Genomic DNA, 24,296 nt, shown 5'->3' with positions numbered 1-24,296 from the left:
TTTAGATTTCAGAAAATGATATGAATAATGTTAAAAATGATGAAAATGTTAAAAAAAAAAAAAAAAAGAAAAAAAATGAATCATCTTTGATATTCTTTTCACACAAAAATTAAGTTACCATATTAGGGTTATCTCCCATGTTGAATTAGTTTTTCTATTCAATAACGTTATGTTGTATCTCTTCATCTGTAAATGATATAAATCTGACCAGTAGAGTATTAAGGTCTGAAAAAAGAACAGATTTTACTCCCTTTCTGGGGACAGGGCCCCCTTGTAGTTATCACCTATAGAATACAGTGTTAGTAATACCCTAACAGATTTTGATGGAGTATAATTACCAGTCAAAGAACCGCCCATTTCAGCTAATACATAGAACAGAGTACCTATACCAGACAAAATTATGATACACATACTATGATACATAATGGACATGATACAGGTCATTGACTAAACCCTGAATGGTGTGTTCTGTTACGGTAGGGAAGAACTTTATAATGATAGGTTCATTTGTTCCGTAGGTGGTTCAGGATTTGTATTATAGAATACTACAGGTGTCTACTCCATTGTAGTTACTACAAATATCTGGACAGGTATTGTCCATTGCATAAGCAACCATAATACCTATTTCTACACAGGCTAGTGTTATCCTTATGTCCATTTCCGCTCCAACAATTGTCTTTTGTCATAAACCAAGGCATGTCTTTCTTTCATATTTCATAAATTTTGTAAAACTGCGGAAGATCTTTTCTTCTTTGCTTCTGTCTGAGTGAGTGTAAACAATGAGACAAAGTCTGGAGAATAAAACGATTATGATACTGTTTTAATACCGTCATAGATCAAAGTAAATGACCAACTTTACAATGACAGCGTCGATGTAGAATTGGTCATGTGGTGTACAGGGGTATTAAGGTTTGGTAATTGTATACCTTAAAACTACCTATAGACTTGTGCAGTATATAGAATTGTTTCAGTGAATCAGGTGTTTATGAAGAAGGAAGAAAAAGGAGAAAAAACCCTGACAGTTAAATATGATTAATAATGGTTATGAAAACTTCGACTGTTAAACAGTTTTAAGGACTCGTTTTGGAAAATACCATGATTTATATTAACACTCCGATATTACGAAATATATATTTATTATAGATCTTCAATTAAATATAAATACAGGATGATAGACTTGCTCATTCCATGTTTTAGAATTTTTCATTTTCACAATCAAAGTTAAAATGAAAATGTTTGCATCAATTCCATAGCGTTTTTGGTAACATGATGAAGGCCACACACTTACAATTAGGTAAAACTGACACAAGTGAGTAAGATGGAAGGGAAAAAGATGAGGTAGTGAGATAAAGATGATGAACATGCTACAGAACCAGATATCACATCACAATTTGTTACTACATCTATCCTGTTTGTCCTTAGTGATTTGTTACACTTAATTTCATTCGCTTACCGCTTCACTTACAACCAATCAGTGATAAGATACCAACTTATCATTAATTATTAGTGAATTCAAATTGAAATTGTGAACAAATTTTCAGCTCCATGTAGAGAAGTAATCCAGAAAAGATCACACATATGAAAGTTGTGACTTTAAACTGATATGATTAATTTGATGTTTGGTAAGAAATTTTATAGACATGTACTAGGTATGCAAATAAGTTAGATTTTAAGGGGATGTAGCATTTCACCTTTACTCTTAGGTCATTGTTTTAATTATTCGTCTCTAAGAGACTTTTCAAACCTGCAAGAAGCATAATTCAATATTTGAAATGCTCTGATATTATTAATTGATTGGTGCGACAATATGTTGACTATAATGAATTAACATGTGTAGACGTTAAAATTAACTGTACTAGGTGTTGTGACTTGTACTGATGTTGGTTATTGTGTTGTTAAGTTAACTGTACAAGGTGTTGTGACTTGTACTGATGTTGGTTATTGTGTTGTAAAGTTAACTGTACAAGGTGTTGTGACTTGTACTGATGTTGGTTATTGTGTTTGTTGTAAAGTTAACTGTACTGGATGTTGTGACTTGTACTGATGTTGGTTATTGTGTTGTAAAGTTAACTGTACAAGGTGTAGTGACTTGTACTGATGTTGGGTATTGTGTTGTAAAGTTAACTGTACTGGATGTTGTGACTTGTACTGATGTTGGTTATTGTGTTGTAAAGTTAACTGTACAAGGTGTTGTGACTTGTGCTGATGTTGGTAATTGTGTTGTAAAGTTAACTGTACAAGGTGTTGTGACTTGTACTGATGTTGGTTATGTGTTGTTGTTAACTGTACAAGGTGGTGTATTGTGTGTTGGTTATTGTGTTGTTAAGTTAACTGTACAAGGTGTTGTGATTTGTACTATGTTGGTTATTGTGTTGTTAAGTTAACTTGTGTTGTGACTTGTAATGTTGGTTAGTGTTGTAAAGTTAACTGTACAAGGTGTTGTGACTTGTACTGATGTTGGTTATTGTGTTTGTTGTAAAGTTAACTGTACTGGATGTTGTGACTTGTACTGATGTTGGTTATTGTGTTGTAAAGTTAACTGTACAAGGTGTAGTGACTTGTACTGATGTTGGGTATTGTGTTGTAAAGTTAACTGTACTGGATGTTGTGACTTGTACTGATGTTGGTTATTGTGTTGTAAAGTTAACTGTACAAGGTGTTGTGACTTGTGCTGATGTTGGTAATTGTGTTGTAAAGTTAACTGTACAAGGTGTTGTGACTTGTACTGATGTTGGTTATGTGTTGTTGTTAACTGTACAAGGTGTTGTGACTTGTACTGATGTTGGTTATTGTGTTGTAAAGTTAACTGTACTAGTTGTGGTGACTTGTACTGATGTTGGTTATTGTGTTGTTAAGTTAACTGTACAAGGTGTTGTGATTTGTACATATGTTGGTTATTGTGTTGTAAAGTTAACTGAACTAGATGTTGTGACTTGTTCAGATGTTGGTTATTGTTTTGTAAAGTTAACTGTACAAGATGTTGTGACTTGTACTGATGTTGGTTATTGTGTTGTAAAGTTAACTGAACTAGATGTTGTGACTTGCACTGATGTTGGTTATTGTGTTGTTAAGTTAACTGTACAAGGTGTTGTGACTTGTACTAATGTTGGGTATTGTGATGATGTAATAGTTAGCTCTTCTATGTGTTATTACATGTGCTGCTGTTATACTGGTTTGTTGTTTCCACAGGTTTACAGCAGATGGCAATGCCTGGTCCTGGGCCCGGGACACACCCCTCTATAAAGTACCAGGAACACCCCGGGGGTGACACCTTCTCCGACTTTGTTTCGCTGGTATGTCAGGAGGCTCAAAACTCACAGGGACAGGTGTGTATAACATAACTAAGCAGCCGTGACCTACTTTTTTATTGGCATAAATCAGTAATTCAGGTCATGGTATAATTAATTTAAAACAGTAAATTACTGTGTAGGATTTTCACAGTGACAAGACAGGTCAGATGTTTGGACTTTCTTGTCCAGTGATTATTTTTCAAAACAAAAACAAAACAAAAAGACAAAAGAACAGCTTCACTAAGCTGCATGAAAATTATATAAAAATATATTATTGGTGGCCAGAATGGATCAAGTTCTAACTTCTCATTAACAAAAAAAACAAACAAACAAACAAAAAGGAAAAAATAACAGTAAAAGAAAAAAACACTGGACAGTTTCAGATTAGATGACTTATAATAATATTTCATATATTGAGAAATACCACAATATTAAGTTACCCAAATACTTTTTCATTGATTATTGCCAACCTGCCAGATTTACGTAGGTCCACCCGACTTTAGACTACCATTTAGACTCAACCATTTGACCCATCAGGTTATCAAACAGCCTGTGTTTTTCCTTCAAGATGTCTAGTTTTGAAACATTTCAAGATGTACCGCTATTAAATGTTATTTGAAAGGCATTCAGATATCAGTAGTCTTTCTCAACCAGACCCTTGTTGTCTGTATGCACTTATCAAGCATCTAATTGAGCAAGACAATTATATTAGACATGGCATGATGACAAGTGACAGAAACTTTTCTTGTATAAAGCACAGATATTTTTTCAGTTTAGATATTCTACTTATCATTTAATGGTTGGTTCAATTTGTTTTGAAGATGTTGATATTTGCAATCATCAATGATTGCTGCCCAAGGCTCCTTAAGTTAGAACCACAAGGAAGTAAGATATGTTTAAGTTCATGTTAAAATATTTTGGAAATTGTAATTTATCTAGTCTATGGCAGATTTCACTAGACTAAGATGACAATATTCAGAAAACATTTGAAAAGTTTTCCACAAAAAGTGTCTATGATCATTTGCTATGTTCCCAGAGGGAAGAGCATATAGTCACTGCTTTGTCTGTCTGTTTGTCCGTCTGTTTGTCTGTCATAATATTGTCTGGAGCATAAGACAAAAACGATAAGAGGTACCACATAAAACTTCATAGGTAGATAGATCTCAACAGGGAAGTACAGTACACAAGAACCATCACTCTGTTTTTACATAACCTAGCAATTATTGCTCATTAATTATTTTTTTCATACTTAAATTTTGTCCGGAGCATTACACTAAAATTAAAAGAGGTATCAACATGAAATTTTACAGGTAGGTAGATCTCAATGAGAAGAAGGGCGATGCTCAAAAGTCGATCTCAATGAAGATTTTGAATGATTAGGTTTCTAACATGTTACAGCTGGCTCATGTTTCTTTCCCTTCTTCAAAAACGATGCACTACACTGCTGTTTGTTACAATAAGATAATGATACATGTAATTGAAATTTAGGAAGTAATGCTTAGAGATTGCAACTAGACAATTACATATGTCTGTTTGTACATCCTGGGATGATGTTATATTAGCAGCTAAAGCTGCCAGTTGCAGCCTGAAGAATTATGAAGAAGAGGTAAATGAAGATGTAATGAATGAAGTATGGTATATAATTACTATTCTAAAGTGGTTTGTTATGTATAAGTTTTTGACGAAAAAAAAAAAAAAAAATATGACACGAAAAATGTTATTATTCTTATGACCCTTGATTTAGCTGGTCATGACTAGGAGGTTGGCAATACTGTTCATGATGTAAATCACATACAAAATTTATCTTTAATGCACACACATTTTCAGAACCACACAGTATTTAGATACAGATCCATGCGATGTTTAGATATAGAAACTATTATGTGATATTAATTTATGATACACACAATATTCACAAAATGGCACAAAATATTCAGATATGTAATGCCATGATAATTCATGTGTTCAAAAATATTCAGGTAATATCTAATAAAAAAAATGTTTTCCATGAATTTTATTGTGAGAAGTCAGAGACTTGTTCCAGCATTTTGGCTACCATGAAAAGTGGGATGCATGCTTGTAGGAATGAATTTAATCCCTTTTTAACTTGCCTTGTCAAAGTCTGTAATGAAGACTGCTTGCATTATTTATTTTTTTCCATTGAATAGAAGCCTGGGGTACTACGATTTTTTGAGACAGCTTTTAATTCAACAGCCGTAAGAGACCAGGCTTCTAGTCACGGAAATATGGTAGCTATAATGGTCAAACCTTATAGTGACCACAACACTTGGTAACAAGCCTCCGTTATAATGACCACCATATTATTGAAATCAGATCTAAACATCATGTTGTTGTTTTTTTAAATATATTGTTAAATTGCTTTTTTTTTTGTATCAAATATCCAACTTTTTAAAGAATAATCTTTTTTTTTTTTTGGTGAATTTCTGCATGATAAAACGACTTTGATAGCCAGCTATCTTTGACAAAAGTATAACTTAGGCAAAAAGATACACATGTCCCTTCTACAACTTGTTGTACATAGGTCCTAATTCCTTGAATCTTGGTCATTGTAGACAGGCTTTCACAGTCTTTTGTGTTGATATATGTTCTTGCTGTGAAACCCCTAACTTGTGCCTTTACATGCTACAACTTACCTACATTGAGTGTCAGTTACACTTAGAGGAACCAAGATAATTTGGTTTCTTTAACTACCAAATGAGACTGTCTTAACAAAAACTTTTTTTGTCCTTGTCTAATTTGACTTCATTTGTTTGAGCTGCTGTGAAATAAACTTTCTGAACCTATAAAATAACCCTAAATGTTGGAACTTTGTCAAAGTCCTGGGGAAATGCTGAAATTTCTGTCTGTATTTTATGGGACATGTGTTTTTACCAATGTGTTTACTCAAAGTGCTGTAATTTCCTACTCTCCTTGTCCTATGTCTCTTAGTTTGTTTCCAAGTCAGTACTAGATCTGGTTTTTTTCACACTTTCCATCTCGTTCATTGCAGGGAGATGAGCACATCCATGTAAGTTACAGTCTAAGGGAAATAACTCTTTGTACTTTAGTTGTGTGGTTTCCTAGTTTCAATGTTTCCATAATGCTTGAGAATGTAATACTTTCGTTCATAGTTGTTTACTTTGAAAAAACAAATTCTGTGTAAATGAAAACATTATGTGTCTTTGAAATCATTTATTTCTTCACTTGCTTTTAGAATGTCTTTTTTAGTATGTTTCTTTCAATGTTTAGAGACTGCATTTAAGAGAGAGAGAGCGCGAGAGAGAGAAAAAAAAAGAAAAAGAAAGAACAGAAGAGTTTGAAAATGCTTCATTTATTTATAGTATGCTTTTAAAATAGACTTTATTCCTGTGGTAGATTTCACTGCTGATGGAGTCCTTAACATTTACATTCCTTCTGCTGATCTCTATATCTAAGAAAGAAAATGGCTATGAAATATATCGTTGTAAAGGAGTCACATTATTATAACTGGGAAGAAATTAAATAATCTGAATGTAATACTGATTTGCAATTTAACATTCCATGTTATTTTAAGAAGAAAAAATGGGGGAAAAAATCTTGAAATATATGTATTATAGTCAGTGATAAGTATTTTTTCAGAAAAGTAAACCCTGTCATGTTTATGATAGATTTGTTTGCTTCATGTCTTTTGAGGGATAAGTTGTTGATATTTTTGTTTTTGTAAGAATGTTTAATCCATAATAAATCCTGTACAGCATATCCATTATAGCCTGTTTATATATGCTAGTTGAGGTTGTAACATTTTCAGTTCTGTACCCCTAACACTAATGGGAAAGTCTCATTGATGCTATACATGTAGTAATGGTTAGAGGACTTTCTTATCTGAAATGTAGAATGGCTATTTATAGGTGAAGAAATTGATGATACATCAGAAAAAGACCAGAAGAATGTTTTATGTGATATAGAAATAAAAACGAATGTTTAAACAGAGATACAGTGCTTCTTCTTGTTGATAGATTAAACTGAATAATGATAATAACACCAGAATCTAGTGCAAGGTCTTAAAACTATTCTGGAGGATTTTAAAAGAACAAAGAGTTAAAATACTTAAAATAAGTATGATTTTTGTTATTATGTGTGGTTTCTTTTTTATCCCTTTGGATAGCTTACATATTCTTTTGTTTGTTTCCAGTCAAATTCATCGACACCCCCGATGAAGAGCCCTACAAAACTCCCACACTTCTTTTCGCCTGGGATGCTTCCCCCTCCTCCACCACCTCCACCAAATTTGGCACGCCCAGTCGCCATTCTTCGTACATCAGATGGCCAAGTTGTTAGCAGTGCTCCAACGCCTTTGACCTCAACTGTGTCCAGTGAGTATTGGAATAGTTTGATTGGGACAAGTTTAGTGAATAATGGATTAACTTGTTTGGGATATTTCTAGTGTTTAATGTAACAACTTGTGTGGGATATGTCTAGTGTTTAATAGAATAACTTGTTTGGGACATGTCTTGTATCAAATGAAATAACTTGTGTGGGACATGCCTAGTGTTTAATGGAATAACTTGTTTGGGACATGCCTAGTGTTTAATGGAATAACTTGTTTGGGACATGTCTAGTGTTTAATGGAATAGCTTGTTTGGGACATGACTAGTGTTTAATGGAATAACTTATTTGGGACATGTCTAGTTTTTAATGGAATAGCTTATTTGGGACATGTCTAGTTTTTAATGGAATAGCTTGTTTGGGACATGACTAGTGTTTAATGTAACAACTTGTGTGTTGTGTACCTAGTTCATAGGTCAAATAGAATGGGGTGTGTTGTGTACCTTCTTCATAGGTCAAATAGAATGGGGGATGTTGTGTACCTTCTTCATAGGTCAAATAGAATGGGATGTGTTGTGTACCTACTTCATAGGTCAACTAGAATGGGGTGTGTTGTGTACCTACTTCATAGGTCAAATAGAATGGGGTGTGTTGTGTACCTACTTCATAGGTCAAATAGAATGGGGTGTGTTGTGTACCTACTTCATAGGTCAAATAGAATGGGGTGTGTTGTGTACCTACTTCATAGGTCAAATAGAATGGGGTGTGTTGTGTACCTACTTCATAGGTCAAATTGGATGGGGTGTGTTGTGTACCTCTTCATAGGTCAAATAGAATGGTGTGTGTTGTGTACCTACTTCATAGGTCAAATAGAATGGGGTGTGTTGTGTACCTACTTCATAGGTCAAATAGAATGGGGTGTGTTGTGTACCTACTTCATAGGTCAAATAGAATGGGGTGTGTTGTGTACCTCTTCATAGGTCAAATAGAATGGGGTGTGTTGTGTACCTACTTCATAGGTCAGATGGGATGGGGTGTGTTGTGTACCTACTTCATAGGTCAGATGGGATGGGGTGTGTTGTGTACCTACTTCATAGGTCAAATAGAATGGGGTGTGTTGTGTACCTACTTCATAGGTCAAATAGAATGGGGTGTGTTGTGTACCTCTTCATAGGTCAAATAGAATGGGGTGTGTTGTGTACCTACTTCATAGGTCAAATTGGATGGGGTGTGTTGTGTACCTTCTTCATAGGTCAGATGGGATGGGGTGTGTTGTGTACCTACTTCATAGGTCAAATAGAATGGGGTGTGTTGTGTACCTACTTCATAGGTCAGATGGGATGGGGTGTTTTGTGTGCCTTCTTTTAGGTCAAATGGGATGGGGTGTGTTGTGTGCCTTCTTTTAGTTCAAATGGGATGGGGTGCCTACTTAAGTTTCCATTACATTGTATAATTGAGATGTGATTTTGATTGCTGTCTTTCAATAATCATTTAAAAACCTGTCAGAAGCATACCATAGTTTATCTTAAAACTGTTTTTACATTAGTTATACAATTTCTGTTGATATGTGTTCCTATTTTTACGGTACTCTTGTATAAGACACTGGAAAAGGAAAGGGGATGTGATTGTTGCTAAACTTCACTCTCTTTGTGTTTTACAGGTACATCTAACAATAGCAATTCGAGTCAGGGTATCAGCTCCTCACCAGGAACGCCTCCGTTCAACCGGACCATCATGTCCAGCCCGTTTTCAGTATTGACTCGGCCAGAGCATGCGTTTGCCCATATACATCCACAAGGACACCAGGTAAAGGAAAAGGAAACTGACCATTTCATCTCTTACATTTTGTTCGCAACATCTTCCTGAACAACTGGATAATTAACATAGGGACATGAATAGGATGAAAGAAATATAAAGTTACCAAGTTTGAGATCCAGTTTTGTATTTGTGTTGATGTATCGGTCTTTTTTCCAGGTATTTTCCATCCTAGTCGAAGCCCTGTATTTGTACTTGTGTTGATTTATCGGTCTTTTTTCCAGGTGTTTTCCTACCCAAGTCTTAGCCCAGTAAACGCTCTCAGTGGTGTGATCAGCCCTACAACTCTCAGTCTGATTGCATCACCTGTGGCCACACCCCGTACCACTCCACGGTCAACACCCATACCTCGGTGGACCACACCGTTCATCCCTTTGGATGAGGGCATGGACTATAACATGCTGGCTAACATCATGCACGGCGTCAACAACGACGAACCTCTACTGAGCGAAGGTACACTTAAACAATATCTATAGTAACCCAATTGAACAGGGATTAGGCCTTATTTGGGGATCAGTTTTGACAGCTTAAATGTTTTCAAATGTCAGGTTAAGAATGAAGTAATAGAAAATCAGAACTGTTAGTACAGTAATGTGATATTTGATTACAATAAATGAAGTAAGAAAAACAATCCCTTATTATAAAGAGTTTATGTAGGAGTTTGAGTTTAAGGGTTGTATAAATAAGCTTTTTATTTGATTCTTTTTAGAGCGATATTTCCCAGGAGATGGCATGGAAGGATCTGGTAATGGTCATTCAGGCCCACCTGGACCTTCTCACTCAGGACAAGCTCCGCCCCCAGCACCTCCCACCCCAGTGGCCAACACCCCAAAACAGACTCAGAACCAACAGACTTGACAGGGAAGAAAGAGGGGGTGGGGCATGTGAGCCCTGCTCTCCAGACCTGCTTTGCTTGGCTGTGATAGCTGACTACCGTTATATACTATTTAACATAATGTTTTGAAAGAATTCTGTATCCACCGTAAGTCACTATGACGTCGGAACGTGTACGTACATGATGACCTTTGAACTCATGTTGTTACCAATTTATACACAAAAACACTTCTGAGAAATAACTACATAAACAAATCATGAATTGATATTGTTTAAAAGGACATGTTGACAAAAGTCTCCACTTCAATCTCAGGTATGGTGTACAAACTGATCCAGATGAATCGTTGGTAGAAATATTTTGTCACAGTTTGATATTGGTAGATTTAGTTTGAGATTTGCGAACAGGTTGTATTTTGACAATTCATGAATATTCAGTCAGTAGAGACACAAAAAACAGATAATATGGCACTAGATATCACGTCGTCTTACATCTTTTACGAACTTGGCTATACTTGTGAAAAAAGTTGAGCTTGGAGAAGTTGTGTCAACTTGTCTTTTTAACATTAATTTCTAAACTGATTTTACTCAAACAGCATTTTGAGATTTTACTGAGCTTTACCCTTGTTTTAATGTTAAACTAAAACTCTAGTATTATAATTAGTATGTAGATGTTTGTACATTGTCTGGTATATATTATGTATGTATACATATATAATTCACTCAAGCCAAATACTTGTAAACAATTGTATGAGACTTTTAAGTTATTTTGTTAGTGTTGTTTTGGGAGCTTGTCTCCTCACTATAATTATTATTACCCTTTTATCTCTGTAATCTTCAACACTGTACAGTTACCTGTCATTGTAATGCTGAAGTTGTTGAATAATTCCTGAATTCCAAAAATTGAAAAAAAAAAAAAAAAAAAACCTATGCAATTTGCATAAACGTTTTTGTATAACGCCAGTATAAATTATTTGATTTTCCTTTCTTTTAAAAATTTCCAATATTTTCCCCCCACCCAGAAGTAGATCAACCTCCCAGGATAGTACTAGTTTTGTATATGTTAATATTTATGATGATTAATTTATCGATATGAGTGTTAATTATTCTTATTATGACAATTGTTATGACCATATAAGGAAGAAGAGGCCTCAGACTGTACATAGACATGTTGTTATCACTGACACTTGTTATGTTCTGCATGTCAAGAACACAAGTGTTAGTGAAATATGTTGTTCAAACTAGTCCTCCCAATTGTAACATTATTGCCCTCTCATCGTTAACACCTAGTCCAAGTGCTACTCATTTTTTCTGTCAACTTACTTAGATGTAGTGAAATCATTTTGAAGAAAATACCCTAAAACTTTTCTTCCATCTTTGCATCTGTAAAGTCATCATTTTTCATCATCCATTTTTTATATATATTGGAACCATGTACCTCAAATATTCTCTATCATGTTATACGAATACAAATTTCAGGACTTGTTGATGAATCATGTGACTTGTCCTTTGCTGTCCTGATAAGATGGCATACTCCTGATGACATTCAGGTGGGAATTGAAGTTTCCTGGCATGTACAAGTACTTTGTAAAATTTATTCATAGCATGCATTAATGCTATAACTACCTCTGTGAACAAAAATTTGAACTTTTTTTTCTGACAAATTTGAGAAACGCCTTCATTTGATAACTGTTTTTGTCAATAAGTTACCAAAATTCTTAAAAGAAATTGTCTAACATTGGATGTTTTCTTTGTGATTTGGAATTCTTCCTTTTGTCAAAAGTTGCTTGATGATTTTTTATGAAACCTGTAAAAATTTTCTGTTTTGGATTGAAGTCACAGTAAATGATTTGAAGCCTTCTGTAGGTAGCTTAGACAAATTCTAACATGAACATCGATAATGAAATTTCTGTTGCTTTTCATCTAGTATGTAAATGTCTTGTGTTAGAGACTTGTTAATATGTAGAATGCTAGCAGTAAATTTGGGACAGTTCTTTTGCCCATGTAAACAAACGGATAGAATTGCAAAACTGTTTATTTGGTTTGATTTGAATTTATTTTCTTTAATTCAGTAAAGATTTTCAGACAAAACTTTTGAAAATGTAAATATTGAAACCAAGTGTTCTACCTCATGGAGTTAATTAATTATATGCCAAGCACAGTTAATGTTGATGTCGGTCAAATATGCAAAATCTTGTCAAAGTATTGACAATGGTTGCATAAGCTTTTTGGTATATTTGACTTTGACACTAGTAATAATTTGATAGACAACAATTTTTTTCTGCTTTTAAAGATTACTTTCAGCAATAATGAAAATGAAAACCTGGTGATTACGGACATTTATTGATTATGCATTAAGACTGTATTTGTACATAACTAGAGAGTCTTTCACAATTTTAGTTGTTAGTGTAGAGTGAGTTATCTTCCCTTGTACTGGTCAAATATGTATCGTTGTGTTCATCTACATGGTTGTTTCTAGCCATCCTGTGAAAAGATTGTGTATATGTGAGTGTGCATGTGGAGGGAGAAGCATTTTCTTTTCTTTTTCTCCCCATTAACAAATTTTAATTAATGAGGAATCTACTGATGTAAATTAGAAAAAAGATAAATCAAAATTTACGCACCAAAAGTATCCTGTTTTAGCCATTTCATTGTTAAATCAACTTTACTCCTTTAGTGATATCCTGATTGTGATATCATCAGAATACCCAGTAGATAATAGTCCTTTACATGGTGTTGATATTTAGAAGTAAACAAATCAACAGTGTTCAGTAATGTTGTTTGGAGGGAAGGAAAATCTGTTTCTCCATTTCATCAGATTAACAACAAAATAGAAATATGAGTAGTTTGATTATAAAGAAGATTTCTGTTCCCGTCAACATATGTTCAATGTGTTGGCTCCAGACAAACAAATCTTAAGCAAATCCTGACCCTGACCTTCTAGATTAGCAGCTTCACCAGCCAGTGTAGAAATGCGTCCAGAAAATCCATTATTTTGATTTAAGAAAGTGCTTTTGTTTGGAGTTAACAAACATGTACATTCTCATCAGTAATTCAGTACTTGTGAATTCAGTGTCGGCTCCCTTACTCAAGTCCCTGTGTGTTATGTGAACAAATGTTGGTGTAGCATTGTCTACCCATTGCTTTGTGAAATGGCATCTAGTTATAAGTTGTTGGCGTTTTGTTGTGGATTTGAACCCATACCCTGGGTTTGAGGAGTTTAATTGTGATAAAAGCATCCCTTGTTATTGTCATCCAGAAATCCTCGCTAACAAGCTTATCACGTTTTATTTATTTTATCACTCTTATCATCTTATTATTTATTGCGTTGTTATGTTAAAGAACAAAATGATTTTTAAAAGTTTTGTGTGGAAACAGTGTGTGATAATTGACTTTTGTCATTGCACCATGTTGTATTCTATGTCATGTAGTATAACTATTTCATCATTTCACATGTATGTTGTCACCGCATCACGCAAATGATGTCAAACCTTCCAAGTACCTAGATGTGTCGGCAACATAAATGTTTCCCCGTCCACGGTTGTGAAGGTGGACATCGCCATCTTCTTTCAACATGTGCTAGATTATGTATAATGTTGATTTCTTTGTGAAATTGAAACCTTACGTTGGTGTGTATGTTTTGAAAGTGTGTTTGTGGAAATATGCCTCTGTACAGATTTCAGTCTTGTGATTGGAATCAAAACAAATGAATGACATACAAGTTGTGGTTACTCATATAGTATAATACGTTCACTGTGGCCAAATCGGCAGTAACCAGGAGATTTATCTTGCCATTAAAAGGGAGCTTATTAAATTTTGAAGTGAATGTCACCAAAGTGTTATAAAAATCATGTTAGAAATGGAGGTCCAGTCCATTGTTTATATAATCTCAAATCCTACACCCATTAAGTGCTACTTGTATTCAACTTTGTTTTTGTTTGATTTTTTTTTTTCTTTGTTTTTGGCATATCCAGTAAAATTTCAAGTTAGACTGGACATAACATTTATGGTTTGACTAGTTGGGTCAGCTAAGTGTCTAATAAGTTCTTGTTAAACAAGTTTTGACACAGTATTTATGGGAAGGGTTTGTATGAAACAGTATATTATCCTAAATTGTTTGTAGTGGTATAGTACTATCAAACTGGCATGTAATCAAAATAATGTGCACCTAAAATTCACATGTTATACGTGTAGCACTCGAGTCTTCCACAAATATTACTGTTAACTTCCACAAATATACAGGTCATTATATGGCTTGGATGTCAGTCTAGCAGGTCAAATTTTCTTTAACCTTTCTTCTTACTCATAAAATGGTAATGTCTGGATGCTCTTGACCCTTCTCTGAAATTTTAAGAATTTACGGATTCTCCTGAAAAAGTATAAAAATGCATTGGTTTTGTTCAGCAAATTAAAAATCAGACTTCGAACTATCAGCCAAAGATTTGTACTCATGTTTGTTGGGTGAACTCGATTACACAAAATATTAAGTGCCAAATTTTCGTCATGTGTGATATTTCTGTTGTTGTTCAAAATTTTGTTTTTGAACAGAAAACATGAACGATAAACTATCAGAAAAATGAAAACTGTGCTATATAACTCGTTATAAATGTCCTTGCCCATCAATGTTTATGTATATTTGTGGTCTCTTGCTACTGGCTGTATTTATCAAACCATCATGTGCTGGTGTTACTATTTTTGATTTCGAGTTGATGTAAATTTTTTTGTGTTGCTTAGTTATTGTGATCGGTGTGTATACTAGGTTATTGTACAGTTTAAAAGTCCTTTTTTTATTATAGTTTGTAAATAAGTTTGTATACATAGGTATTAATTTATTATTATATAATTATTTCCAAAGTAATGTTTTGATTTGATCGTGTACAGTATAGGCACACATGTGCCGGTAAACGGGTGGGCTAAGACGTTGGTCTCTGACCTGCGTCGTTGACGATCTGTGATTTCATTATAGTGTGGAAAGGTATGATTCACGCTGGTGACATATTTTGACAAGTTTTTTGTAAGGTATGAATCGGAGAATGTGTCACTTTCTATATTATTATTTTTTGTTTGTTTGAAGTTTCATAACAGTTCTTCACTAAAAAGGTAATTTTATATAGTTGTTAAGTTTTATTCCTTCCAAAAAGTTTTTAAAATAATAACATAAAGTATCCTATTGTTTGCTGTTGGTGAAATTTCTTTCCATGACAGCTGATACAAATAAAGAGAGACAAAAACAAGAGATTGTTAATATGTATAAAGACAATATCGTAAATATGCATTTAATGTTCATATATACATATTTCTGGACTTTTGAATCTCAGTTTCTTTTGATCAATACTAACTGTAAAGTCACTGTGTAGACATAAAAAGAACTAAAAATGTTTCCCCAGACACAACTAGTATTATTTTTTTTTTTTTCATATTGAAAAACAGGTGCGGAAGGAATGAAATAAAAAGAAAATTGCTGATATGGGTTTGGTTAAAGTGCCTCTCTTCTTACCAAAGACAAATACTGTATTGTGTTAGGTAAAGAACATACTTCAAAGACATCAATTGTCAATGTGAGCTAAATATTGGTGGACCAAGTTTGGGGGAGTCATTCTTGGAAGAAAATGTTTCGAAACCGTTTTTTAATTTCGGTGTTCCTGGGGTGGTGTTTGTACTGGAAGGTTTTTAAGTCAATAGATACAAGGATAAAGAAGAACGGGTGATGGAAGACAAAGGTGATCTGTAAAGTTACTGTAGCAACAGTCAGAAACCTACAGTGAGGAAACTATACCTAAATATATTTATATATGTGACAGCCTAGAGCATTCCGATAGAGTATATATTTCTGACTCTAACCAGCACAGTGATTGTAGTGGTAGCTTTCTACTCTTTGTTGTTCCATAGTATTATATGATCAAAACAAAGGGCCGGTCCTTTTGTTATTTTCTGCACTGTCATCATGATGAAATATGACCTTGAACTAGCTGTCCAAGTGTAACCTTGGCCTTAAGGTTAACTGGATATTTTTGTTGATGGTTGTTGGTTAGAGTCAGAATGCTATGAATGGGTACATTTTGATATATAGAAAATGTCAGAATTTTAACCGTGATGAAGTGGCAGTATTTATCACGTGTTGTAGGAATACTTTTGGCACCAATGTCACCGTTCTAGAGACCAGTACGACTGTTTAGTGTTAACCAGGTCAACAACATGTTGTTTTTTTTTTTTTTTTTAATTTCCAAGAACGGTTATGCTGATGCACATATGTTGGCCCCAGTCTATGCAATTTTGATACCGAGTTGCGATGTGTGCCGAGTGTTGATATATTTACACACAATCTTGTTTTACTGTAGACATTGGAACATACAATGGGTTTTTGAGTTGAAATACTTTTTTTGTAATCAAAGTCTGTCCATCACTATGTTACTATAGCAACAGAAGAATGTAGCACAACTACAGCCATATATGGCAACTGAGAAGTGTGCAGAGATCTTTTTAAGATTGCTTTTACTTCACTTAGCAATTTGTATCAAGTTCATATTTTGAGCTAAATAAACAAAAATCTGCGTAAGATTGAAATAACTTTTGTTGTTTTTTGTTTGTAAAAATGTTGAACTTGTCTTTGCTGCAGTCATCCTTATGCCCTGAATTAAAGTGTTAACTACATTGTGTAAGTATATTGTCTCTGTGGAGACCTATATTTCCTATACAACAGTCTTAACAATCTTGTGGAATTATGTTGTTCTTTTGAGAAAACATTATTCCCTAAATAACAGTATAACTACCTCGTGGAGGTATATGGTCTCTGTGGGGAACATTACTCCATATATAAAGGTCTGAACTACCTTGTGTAGGTATATTGTCTGTGTGGGGAACATTACTCCCTATATAATGGTCTGAACTACCTCGTGTAGGTATATTGTCTGTGTGGGGAACATTACTCCCTATATAATGGTCTGAACTACCTTGTGTAGGTATATTGTCTGTGTGGGGAACATTACTCCCTATATAATGGTCTGAACTATCTTGTGTAGGTATATTGTCTGTATGGGGAACATTACTCCCTATATAATGGTCTGAACTACCTTGTGTAGGTATATTGTCTGTGTGGGGAACATTACTCCCTATATGAAGGTCTGAACTACCTTGTGTAGGTATATGGACTGTGTAGGGAACATTACTCCCTATATAATGGTATAACTACCTTGTGTAGGTATATTGTCTGTGTGGGGAACATTACTCCCTACATAATGGTCTGAACTACCTTGTGTAGGTATATTGTCTGTGTGGGGAACATTATTCCCTATATAATGGTATAACTACCTTGTGTAGGTATATTGTCTGTGTGGGGAACATTACTCCCTATATAATGGTCTGAACTACCTTGTGTAGGTATATTGTCTGTGTGGGGAACATTTCTCCCTACATAAAGGTCTGAACTACCTTGTGAAGGTATATTGTCTGTGTGGGGAACATTACTCCCTACATAATGGTCTGAACTACCTTGTGTAGGTATATTGTCTGTGGGGGGAACATTACACCCTACATAATGGTCTGAACTACCTTGTGTAGGTATAATGTCTGTGTGGGGAACATTACTCCCTACATAATGGTCTGAACTACCTTGTGTAGGTATATGGTCTGTGTGGGGAACATTACTCCCTACATAATGGTCTGAACTACCTTGTGTAGGTATATTGTCTGTGTGGGAAACATTACACCCTACATAATGGTCTGAACTACCTTGTGTAGGTATAATGTCTGTGTGAGGAACATTAATCCCTATATAATGGTCTGAACTACCTTGTGTAGGTATAATGTCTGTGTGGGGAACATTACATTTGTGTACTGTGTGGGGAACATTACCCCTACATAATGGTCTGAACTACCTTGTGTAGGTATATTGTCTGTGTGGGGAACATTACTGTGTGGGGAACCCTGTATAATGGTCTGAACTACCTTGTGTAGGTATATTGTCTGTGTGGGGAACATTACTCCCTACATAATATATTGGTGTGGGGATAACTACCTTGTGTAGGTATATTGTCTGTGTGGGGACCATTACTCCCTATATGAAGGTCTGAACTACCTTGTGTAGGTATATGGTCTTTGTGGGGAACATTACTCCCTATATGAAGGTCTGAACTACCTCGTGTAGGTATATTGTCTGTGTGGGGAACATTACTCCCTATATAATGGTCTGAACTACCTTGTGTAGGTATATTGTCTGTGTGGGGAACATTACTCCCTATATAATGGTCTGAACTACCTTGTGTAGGTATATTGTCTGTGTGGGGAACATTACTCCCTGTATAATGGTCTGAACTACCTTGTGTAGGTATATTGTCTGTGTGGGGAACATTACTCCCTACATAATGGTATAACTACCTTGTGTAGGTATATTGTCTGTGTGGGGACCATTACTCCCTATATGAAGGTCTGAACTACCTTGTGTAGGTATATGGTCTTTGTGGGGAACATTACTCCCTATATGAAGGTCTGAACTACCTTGTGTAGGTATATTGTCTGTGTGGGGAACATTACTCCCTACATAATGGTATAACTACCTTGTGTAGGTATATTGTCTGTGTGGGGAACATTACTCCCTATATGAAGGTCTGAACTACCTTGTGTAGGTATATGGTCTTTGTGGGGAACATTACTCCCTATATGAAGGTCTGAACTACCTCGTGTAGGTATATTGTCTGTGTGGGGAACATTACTCCCTATATAATGGTCTGAACTACCTTGTGTAGGTATATTGTCTGTGTGGGGAACATTACTCCCTATATAATGGTCTGAACTACCTCGTGTAGGTATATCGGATTACAGTGGCAATGTTGTTGTGGCAGTAGTAGCTAGATTATGATGGCACAGTTATGTCAGTCCAGACAGAATTTATATGACTTAATATGTTCTTTCTAAATTTGTGTATTTAGTCCTCTCAATATTAGAGTGTAGAAGTATTCACCTAAACCCTAGAAATAACAACAGATCATACACCAGTCAACAAACAACAAGAACACGTGTATACTGAGATTCCTTTTACTTAGTCCATGTGACTTGCATATGAAGCAAGGAAGCTGAATATCAATGCTTACAATTACTAGTGTGATACTGACCACACCCATACCCCTGAGCAGTGCCCCTCCCCCAGGAGCACATTCCCCAGGGGTGTGGTAAAAAATTCCACATGCATACCCAATACAATTAATCAGCAACATACAAAGACATTTTATTCCTCAGGTATTGTCATGGAAACGAAATAAATCTTGGTAAATAAAGTCGTCAGTACCTCGTAACCAGATATATACTGTCCCTCCTTTACCCCAATATACTGCCCCCCCATCCTTCCACTCGGCCATATACAGCAGGCGGAGTGGTATATTACTATAGTTTGGTACATGACTACAATGTATATGTATGATTACATAAAATGAGCAAATGAATTATATTTTATCATAGGAAGGAATGACAGGATATTTAAATATTCACATCCAATGAATACTTCAATATTCGCATTGGGTGAATATTTTTATTGATAATTATCATATTTCATTCTAAATGTCAGCAAATATTTTCAATATTCCTGTTGGTACACATTTATCACATTATTTGTCAGTGATTATTATTACAGCAAGCTTTATAAACAACCGTGCAAATTATTTGCATGATTATGGAAATATATTTTATACATCGCACAGCAATTGTAGAATATGAGTACAGGTGTACTGACCCGATACCTTTAACACTGTATATACACAAACAGGATACGGCACCGAATGATACTTGTATATACATATAGGATATATGTCCATGAAAAGCACTTGTAGTGGAAATATAATTTTGATATGCATACAAAACCCACTTCTATCCCAATATGTGATCACTAAAGCTGTTGCTTGCTCAGTAATGATACCGGAACGTACAGTTGGCAATAGATTGAATAAATAAATCTCTCGCTTCCTACAATCAAACCGAAAGTCTATTCATCACATAGACTATGGTCTCTTTCTGACTCATTTACATACTGTGTACAAAAATACATTCAAATTAACCAATCCAAACAGCTACAATAAGAATTAACATATGTAAATTTTTCATTTTCAACAAACTAAAATCATCAACACATCTGTATATATATCTGGTGTACATATACATATGTAAATACATCTAACTAAAAAGTTTACATAAATAGTAAATATGTTTTTATGTAAAATTCAAAGGAAAAATCCTTGTAGAAATTGAGGATGGCTACTAGCTAGATCGTGAGGAGTCGGGAATACACAACCAAATGTTCCAAACTACTTCACAGTCTACATCTATAGGAACAATATATACATATATATCTACCTATATACAAATATTTTTGCATTTTTATCTATATGTTAAGTTTTCTGTTAGTTTTGAATAGCTTAGGATAACACAATACAAATATTCCATAGGGTATCACAATATTCACTTTAGAGCAAGCATGATCAGAAACTGATCTAGGAAACTTTGGCATTGCATCATTCCAAGGTGTTGATATCTCTCCCACTGTAATGTAATCTGTCAAATTCAAGCAAAACAGAGCAAAATATGAATTTGATAGAAAGAATGGGATGATTTCTGTATCATTTTGATTTATTGAAAATTACAAAGATTTATTTGATTTTTCAAATAAAACTTAAACAATTTCTAAGAAATTTGTGAAGGAAATGGTGGCACAAGTGATGACAGCAGCCAAGAAACCCTTGTTGATGGATCCAACAGGAATGACACGATGCCAGCTGACTGGGTTTTACAAACACATAAAAAACCCTACTCTGGAGAATATAGGAAACAGGACAATAATTAACTGTCAGTTCAGCAGGGCCTACATGGATCATGACAACCAAGCTCCATATCTTGTCAACAAGTACACACAAGCACCAAATCTTCAAATAATTTCTTTAAAAATGCTGTTCGTAGAACCTCAGATTTTCAAATCATACTTGCATTTTTTTATTACAGTAGGCGTGACTGTATATCTGTGATAAATGCTTTACTTATAACTTTTAAATCACTCTCTATAAGCCTGAAGATTTGTATCCTTTCAAGTCACTCCCAATAATTCTTCAAATTTGTACACTTTTAAATCACTCACTATATCTCTTAAAGTTTGTATATATCCACTTTACAAAAGGATATACCAGTATCCATAACTTCATAGCACAAATTGAAAATAGGTAATTTTCACATTAGAATTTACATACAATATAAAGTATCAAAATTTACCTCCCAAATCACAGTTAGGTAATACGTTCCTCCTAAATGAAGCAAAGTCTCTTATATTTCGTTTCATTTTCTTTGAGGATAACAAAATGTACATCTTTGACTTGCAAGCTTTTCTACAAACTTTCCCTCCTTTCCTATTCAACATATTCAATGAAGATTCCCCCCAAAGCTTCACTGCAGTGGAATAGTCACATCAATTTAAGGTTTAAAACGAAATAAAAGAAAGTCGAAATATTAGCCGCACTGAAATAGCTAATCGAATTGCTTGTTTTGATCACATGACTAAGTCATGGATATATAGTGGTCGGTGAACATGAAGCTGAAAATAGGAGAAATTTTATCTAAATGCCTATACAAGTGGAGTACCCACCAGTTCACAAATTTGGTCCTTATCAAATATCACAAAATCACTTTTTTTTGTAAGGTGTTGGTATTTTTGACCCCCGTGACGTTGGTGTTCCAACCCGTGTGGGTGTTCCGACCCGTGTGGGTGTACCTACACGTGTAGGTGTGCTGACCCGAGCATTCGCAGCAGGAACTGCAGTCCGTGTTTGCACTACATGTGTCTGATAAGTCATGGTGGTCTCACTGCGACCACCAATTTTGCGTGTTTCCTTTTGAACTGTTGTAAATATTTCTGGTTCACTCGTTTCTGATGTCTCACTGTCTGCTCTACTGGGTGGTCGGCTACTAGTACTGGCTCGACTAGAACTGCGACTTGGTGTAGCTGGAACACAAAATAATAACCAATTACTAACCCTTAGTCTGAACGAAAAAGAAAACATAGCCATTACAGTGGGCATTCCTACATACAGAAGTGTCTATACTGAGTAAGATCTGTCTACACTCTGGTCATCATTGGTCACTACTGGTCAGCTGGTAAAGTGCACCAACCCTATACCAAGACAACCACAGTTTGAATTTCCTACCTCCTGTTTATTTCTGGGTAAATAATGTCTGGCCTCTCTCTTATTAAGTGTATTGTTTTCTTCTATTAAGGGCAAACAACTTGCTTCATAATTATGATACTTACCTCCAGGGCTGTGTATGTCCCTGGGGCTGCGTAGGTCGTGAGCGACCCTTGACCTGAGGATCTTTGTACCATCTGGTTCTGTGTGTGACATAATTTGCCTGACCTCACCATCTGGGCTTGTCTTCACACGTTGTTGTCGCCATGGTGATGAGTACTGGGTCTTCTCTCGTATCTACAACAAAGAAGTATACAGTCGGATAATAATTTCTTCAACTGTCAAGAACTAACACAGTACATCTTACTAATGGCTCAACAAAAGGAAAAGCTGAATGGACAAGGATTTACCTCGTTTAGAATAAAGATCCATGAATGCGTACAAAATGTTGGAATGATATAATTATTAAACCAAATGCACAATGATAGGATGAAGTTATGATATGTGGAAAGTTGCAATGAAATCAGCCACAAGTTCTGGCATATGGCTGAATTGAGAGAAAGACAAGCTGATTCCAGTATACCTCTCCAACCAATCCTAAACCTTTTAACAATATCAAAGTTTCCTTTTGGATTAACATTGTCAGAAAATGAGGAAGGTCACATGGATTTTCTGTTACTTACCAACGTGTTTGGTCTAGAAAATCGTCTCCTTGGCTGATAGCATTAATTCAAATTAAAATTTGTATGAATATCTATACTTTTTCAAAATTTAATGTCTAGTTTCAACGTCCTTGGTGAAATTAATAGGGAAAACATATCTCATGTTTTCTACACTTACTATCAAAAATGAAGAAAAATTCAATCTAGTTAATGATGATAATTAACACTATATTACAGTTAAATCATCGGATAAGGAACAGTAGGACACTGGACAGCATCGTAAATACTTAACAGATGGAATACAGTGACAGTATGTTTATGAAAAAGCCAGCCACTGCCCCATGATGTAAGCATGAGATTAATCAATAACAGACAGCTATTTGTATATACATGGCAGGTTATAGTGTTTCAACTTTTGTTCCAGTCAAAAAATATTCCAAACCTTTGTTGTAGATAAGTAGCCTTACCTTTGTGATGGGACCACTGGCCGAGCTCGGTGATCGTGTGCTCCAGGACATCCCAGAAGGTGTGGAACTACGATCACTTCCACCCGGACTACGTGTCACAAAGCCAGACATTGATTGGCTCACTCCATCAGCCAATACAAATTGTTCCCTCAGCTCCACATTCGTTCTACCCCTCGCTGTAATGGACAACAGGATCAAAACTTTATCATATTGTCACATCTAAAGACGTGGTAAAACCACACACGAAAGTGATTATCGTAAAACTTGTACAATTTTCATCATAATCAAATATAAATAAGTTATCTGGACATTACACATACCCATGTCCCATCCTAAACCAACATGTACCTACTCATAAACATAAATGTTGAAAGGGCTCCATGGGAGAAAGAATAATTGTAGGACAACGTCCCAAGAAAAAATCATACTAACACATATTCTCAAGAATGGTAACATAGTGACGAATCAGAAATATTATTTATCATTTTTACAAATCATTCATTTTTCCTTGAAATACATTGATCTGAAATCGAATAATAAAGATTAGCATGTCATTATGTTAACTTAGCTACTCAATCTCATTATATAACTGATAATGACCATTATGACCAACAGCCAATGTGTATAAGACAGTTCTATATCTTTACTGGAGAAACTCCCTCATAAAACCCTTATAACATAAATGTAGATTTCACATTCCTGTACATATACTGTGTATCATTTCTACATCATGCTAATCTTTTATGACTTAATATTGTTTGTGATGAATGTGAT

At 35.0% G+C, this 24,296-nt stretch overlaps 2 protein-coding genes across 7 annotated transcripts in view; one reads left to right on the top strand and one right to left on the bottom strand.

The window, feature by feature from the left end:
- The window catches only part of LOC132560801 (nuclear factor 1 X-type-like), a 122,352-nt gene extending 105,544 nt beyond the window's left edge, over positions 1-16,808 (top strand). For 3 of the 6 annotated variants that reach the window (XM_060225516.1, XM_060225484.1, XM_060225493.1), the window contains exons 7-12: positions 3,190-3,326; positions 6,301-6,318; positions 7,462-7,642; positions 9,256-9,401; positions 9,635-9,863; positions 10,120-16,808. In XM_060225516.1, the coding sequence (XP_060081499.1) occupies positions 3,190-3,326; positions 6,301-6,318; positions 7,462-7,642; positions 9,256-9,401; positions 9,635-9,863; positions 10,120-10,268 (860 nt within the window). In that variant the 3' untranslated portion in view covers positions 10,269-16,808. The remainder of the gene's footprint in view (positions 1-3,189; positions 3,327-6,300; positions 6,319-7,461; positions 7,643-9,255; positions 9,402-9,634; positions 9,864-10,119) is intronic. The other 3 variants (XM_060225502.1, XM_060225523.1, XM_060225509.1) reach the window with 2 other exon arrangements.
- Positions 16,809-19,257: 2,449 nt separating this feature from the next.
- LOC132560386 (microtubule-actin cross-linking factor 1, isoforms 1/2/3/4/5-like) overlaps positions 19,258-24,296 on the bottom strand; it is a 187,727-nt gene continuing 182,688 nt past the window's right edge. Inside the window, exons 85-88 of the mRNA XM_060225057.1 lie at positions 23,523-23,698; positions 23,077-23,109; positions 22,519-22,690; positions 19,258-22,212 (exon numbers count right to left, since the gene is read on the bottom strand). Coding sequence (XP_060081040.1) covers positions 21,893-22,212; positions 22,519-22,690; positions 23,077-23,109; positions 23,523-23,698 — 701 coding nt within the window. The 3' untranslated portion in view covers positions 19,258-21,892. The remainder of the gene's footprint in view (positions 22,213-22,518; positions 22,691-23,076; positions 23,110-23,522; positions 23,699-24,296) is intronic.

The sequence above is a fragment of the Ylistrum balloti genome, unplaced genomic scaffold (genome assembly GCF_031769215.1).
Source record: "Ylistrum balloti isolate Yb309-2 unplaced genomic scaffold, AGI_CSIRO_Ybal_v1 Utg369668, whole genome shotgun sequence".
Lineage (NCBI taxonomy): Eukaryota > Metazoa > Mollusca > Bivalvia > Pectinida > Pectinidae > Ylistrum > Ylistrum balloti.
This window is presented reverse-complemented; position numbering and strand designations above follow the sequence as displayed.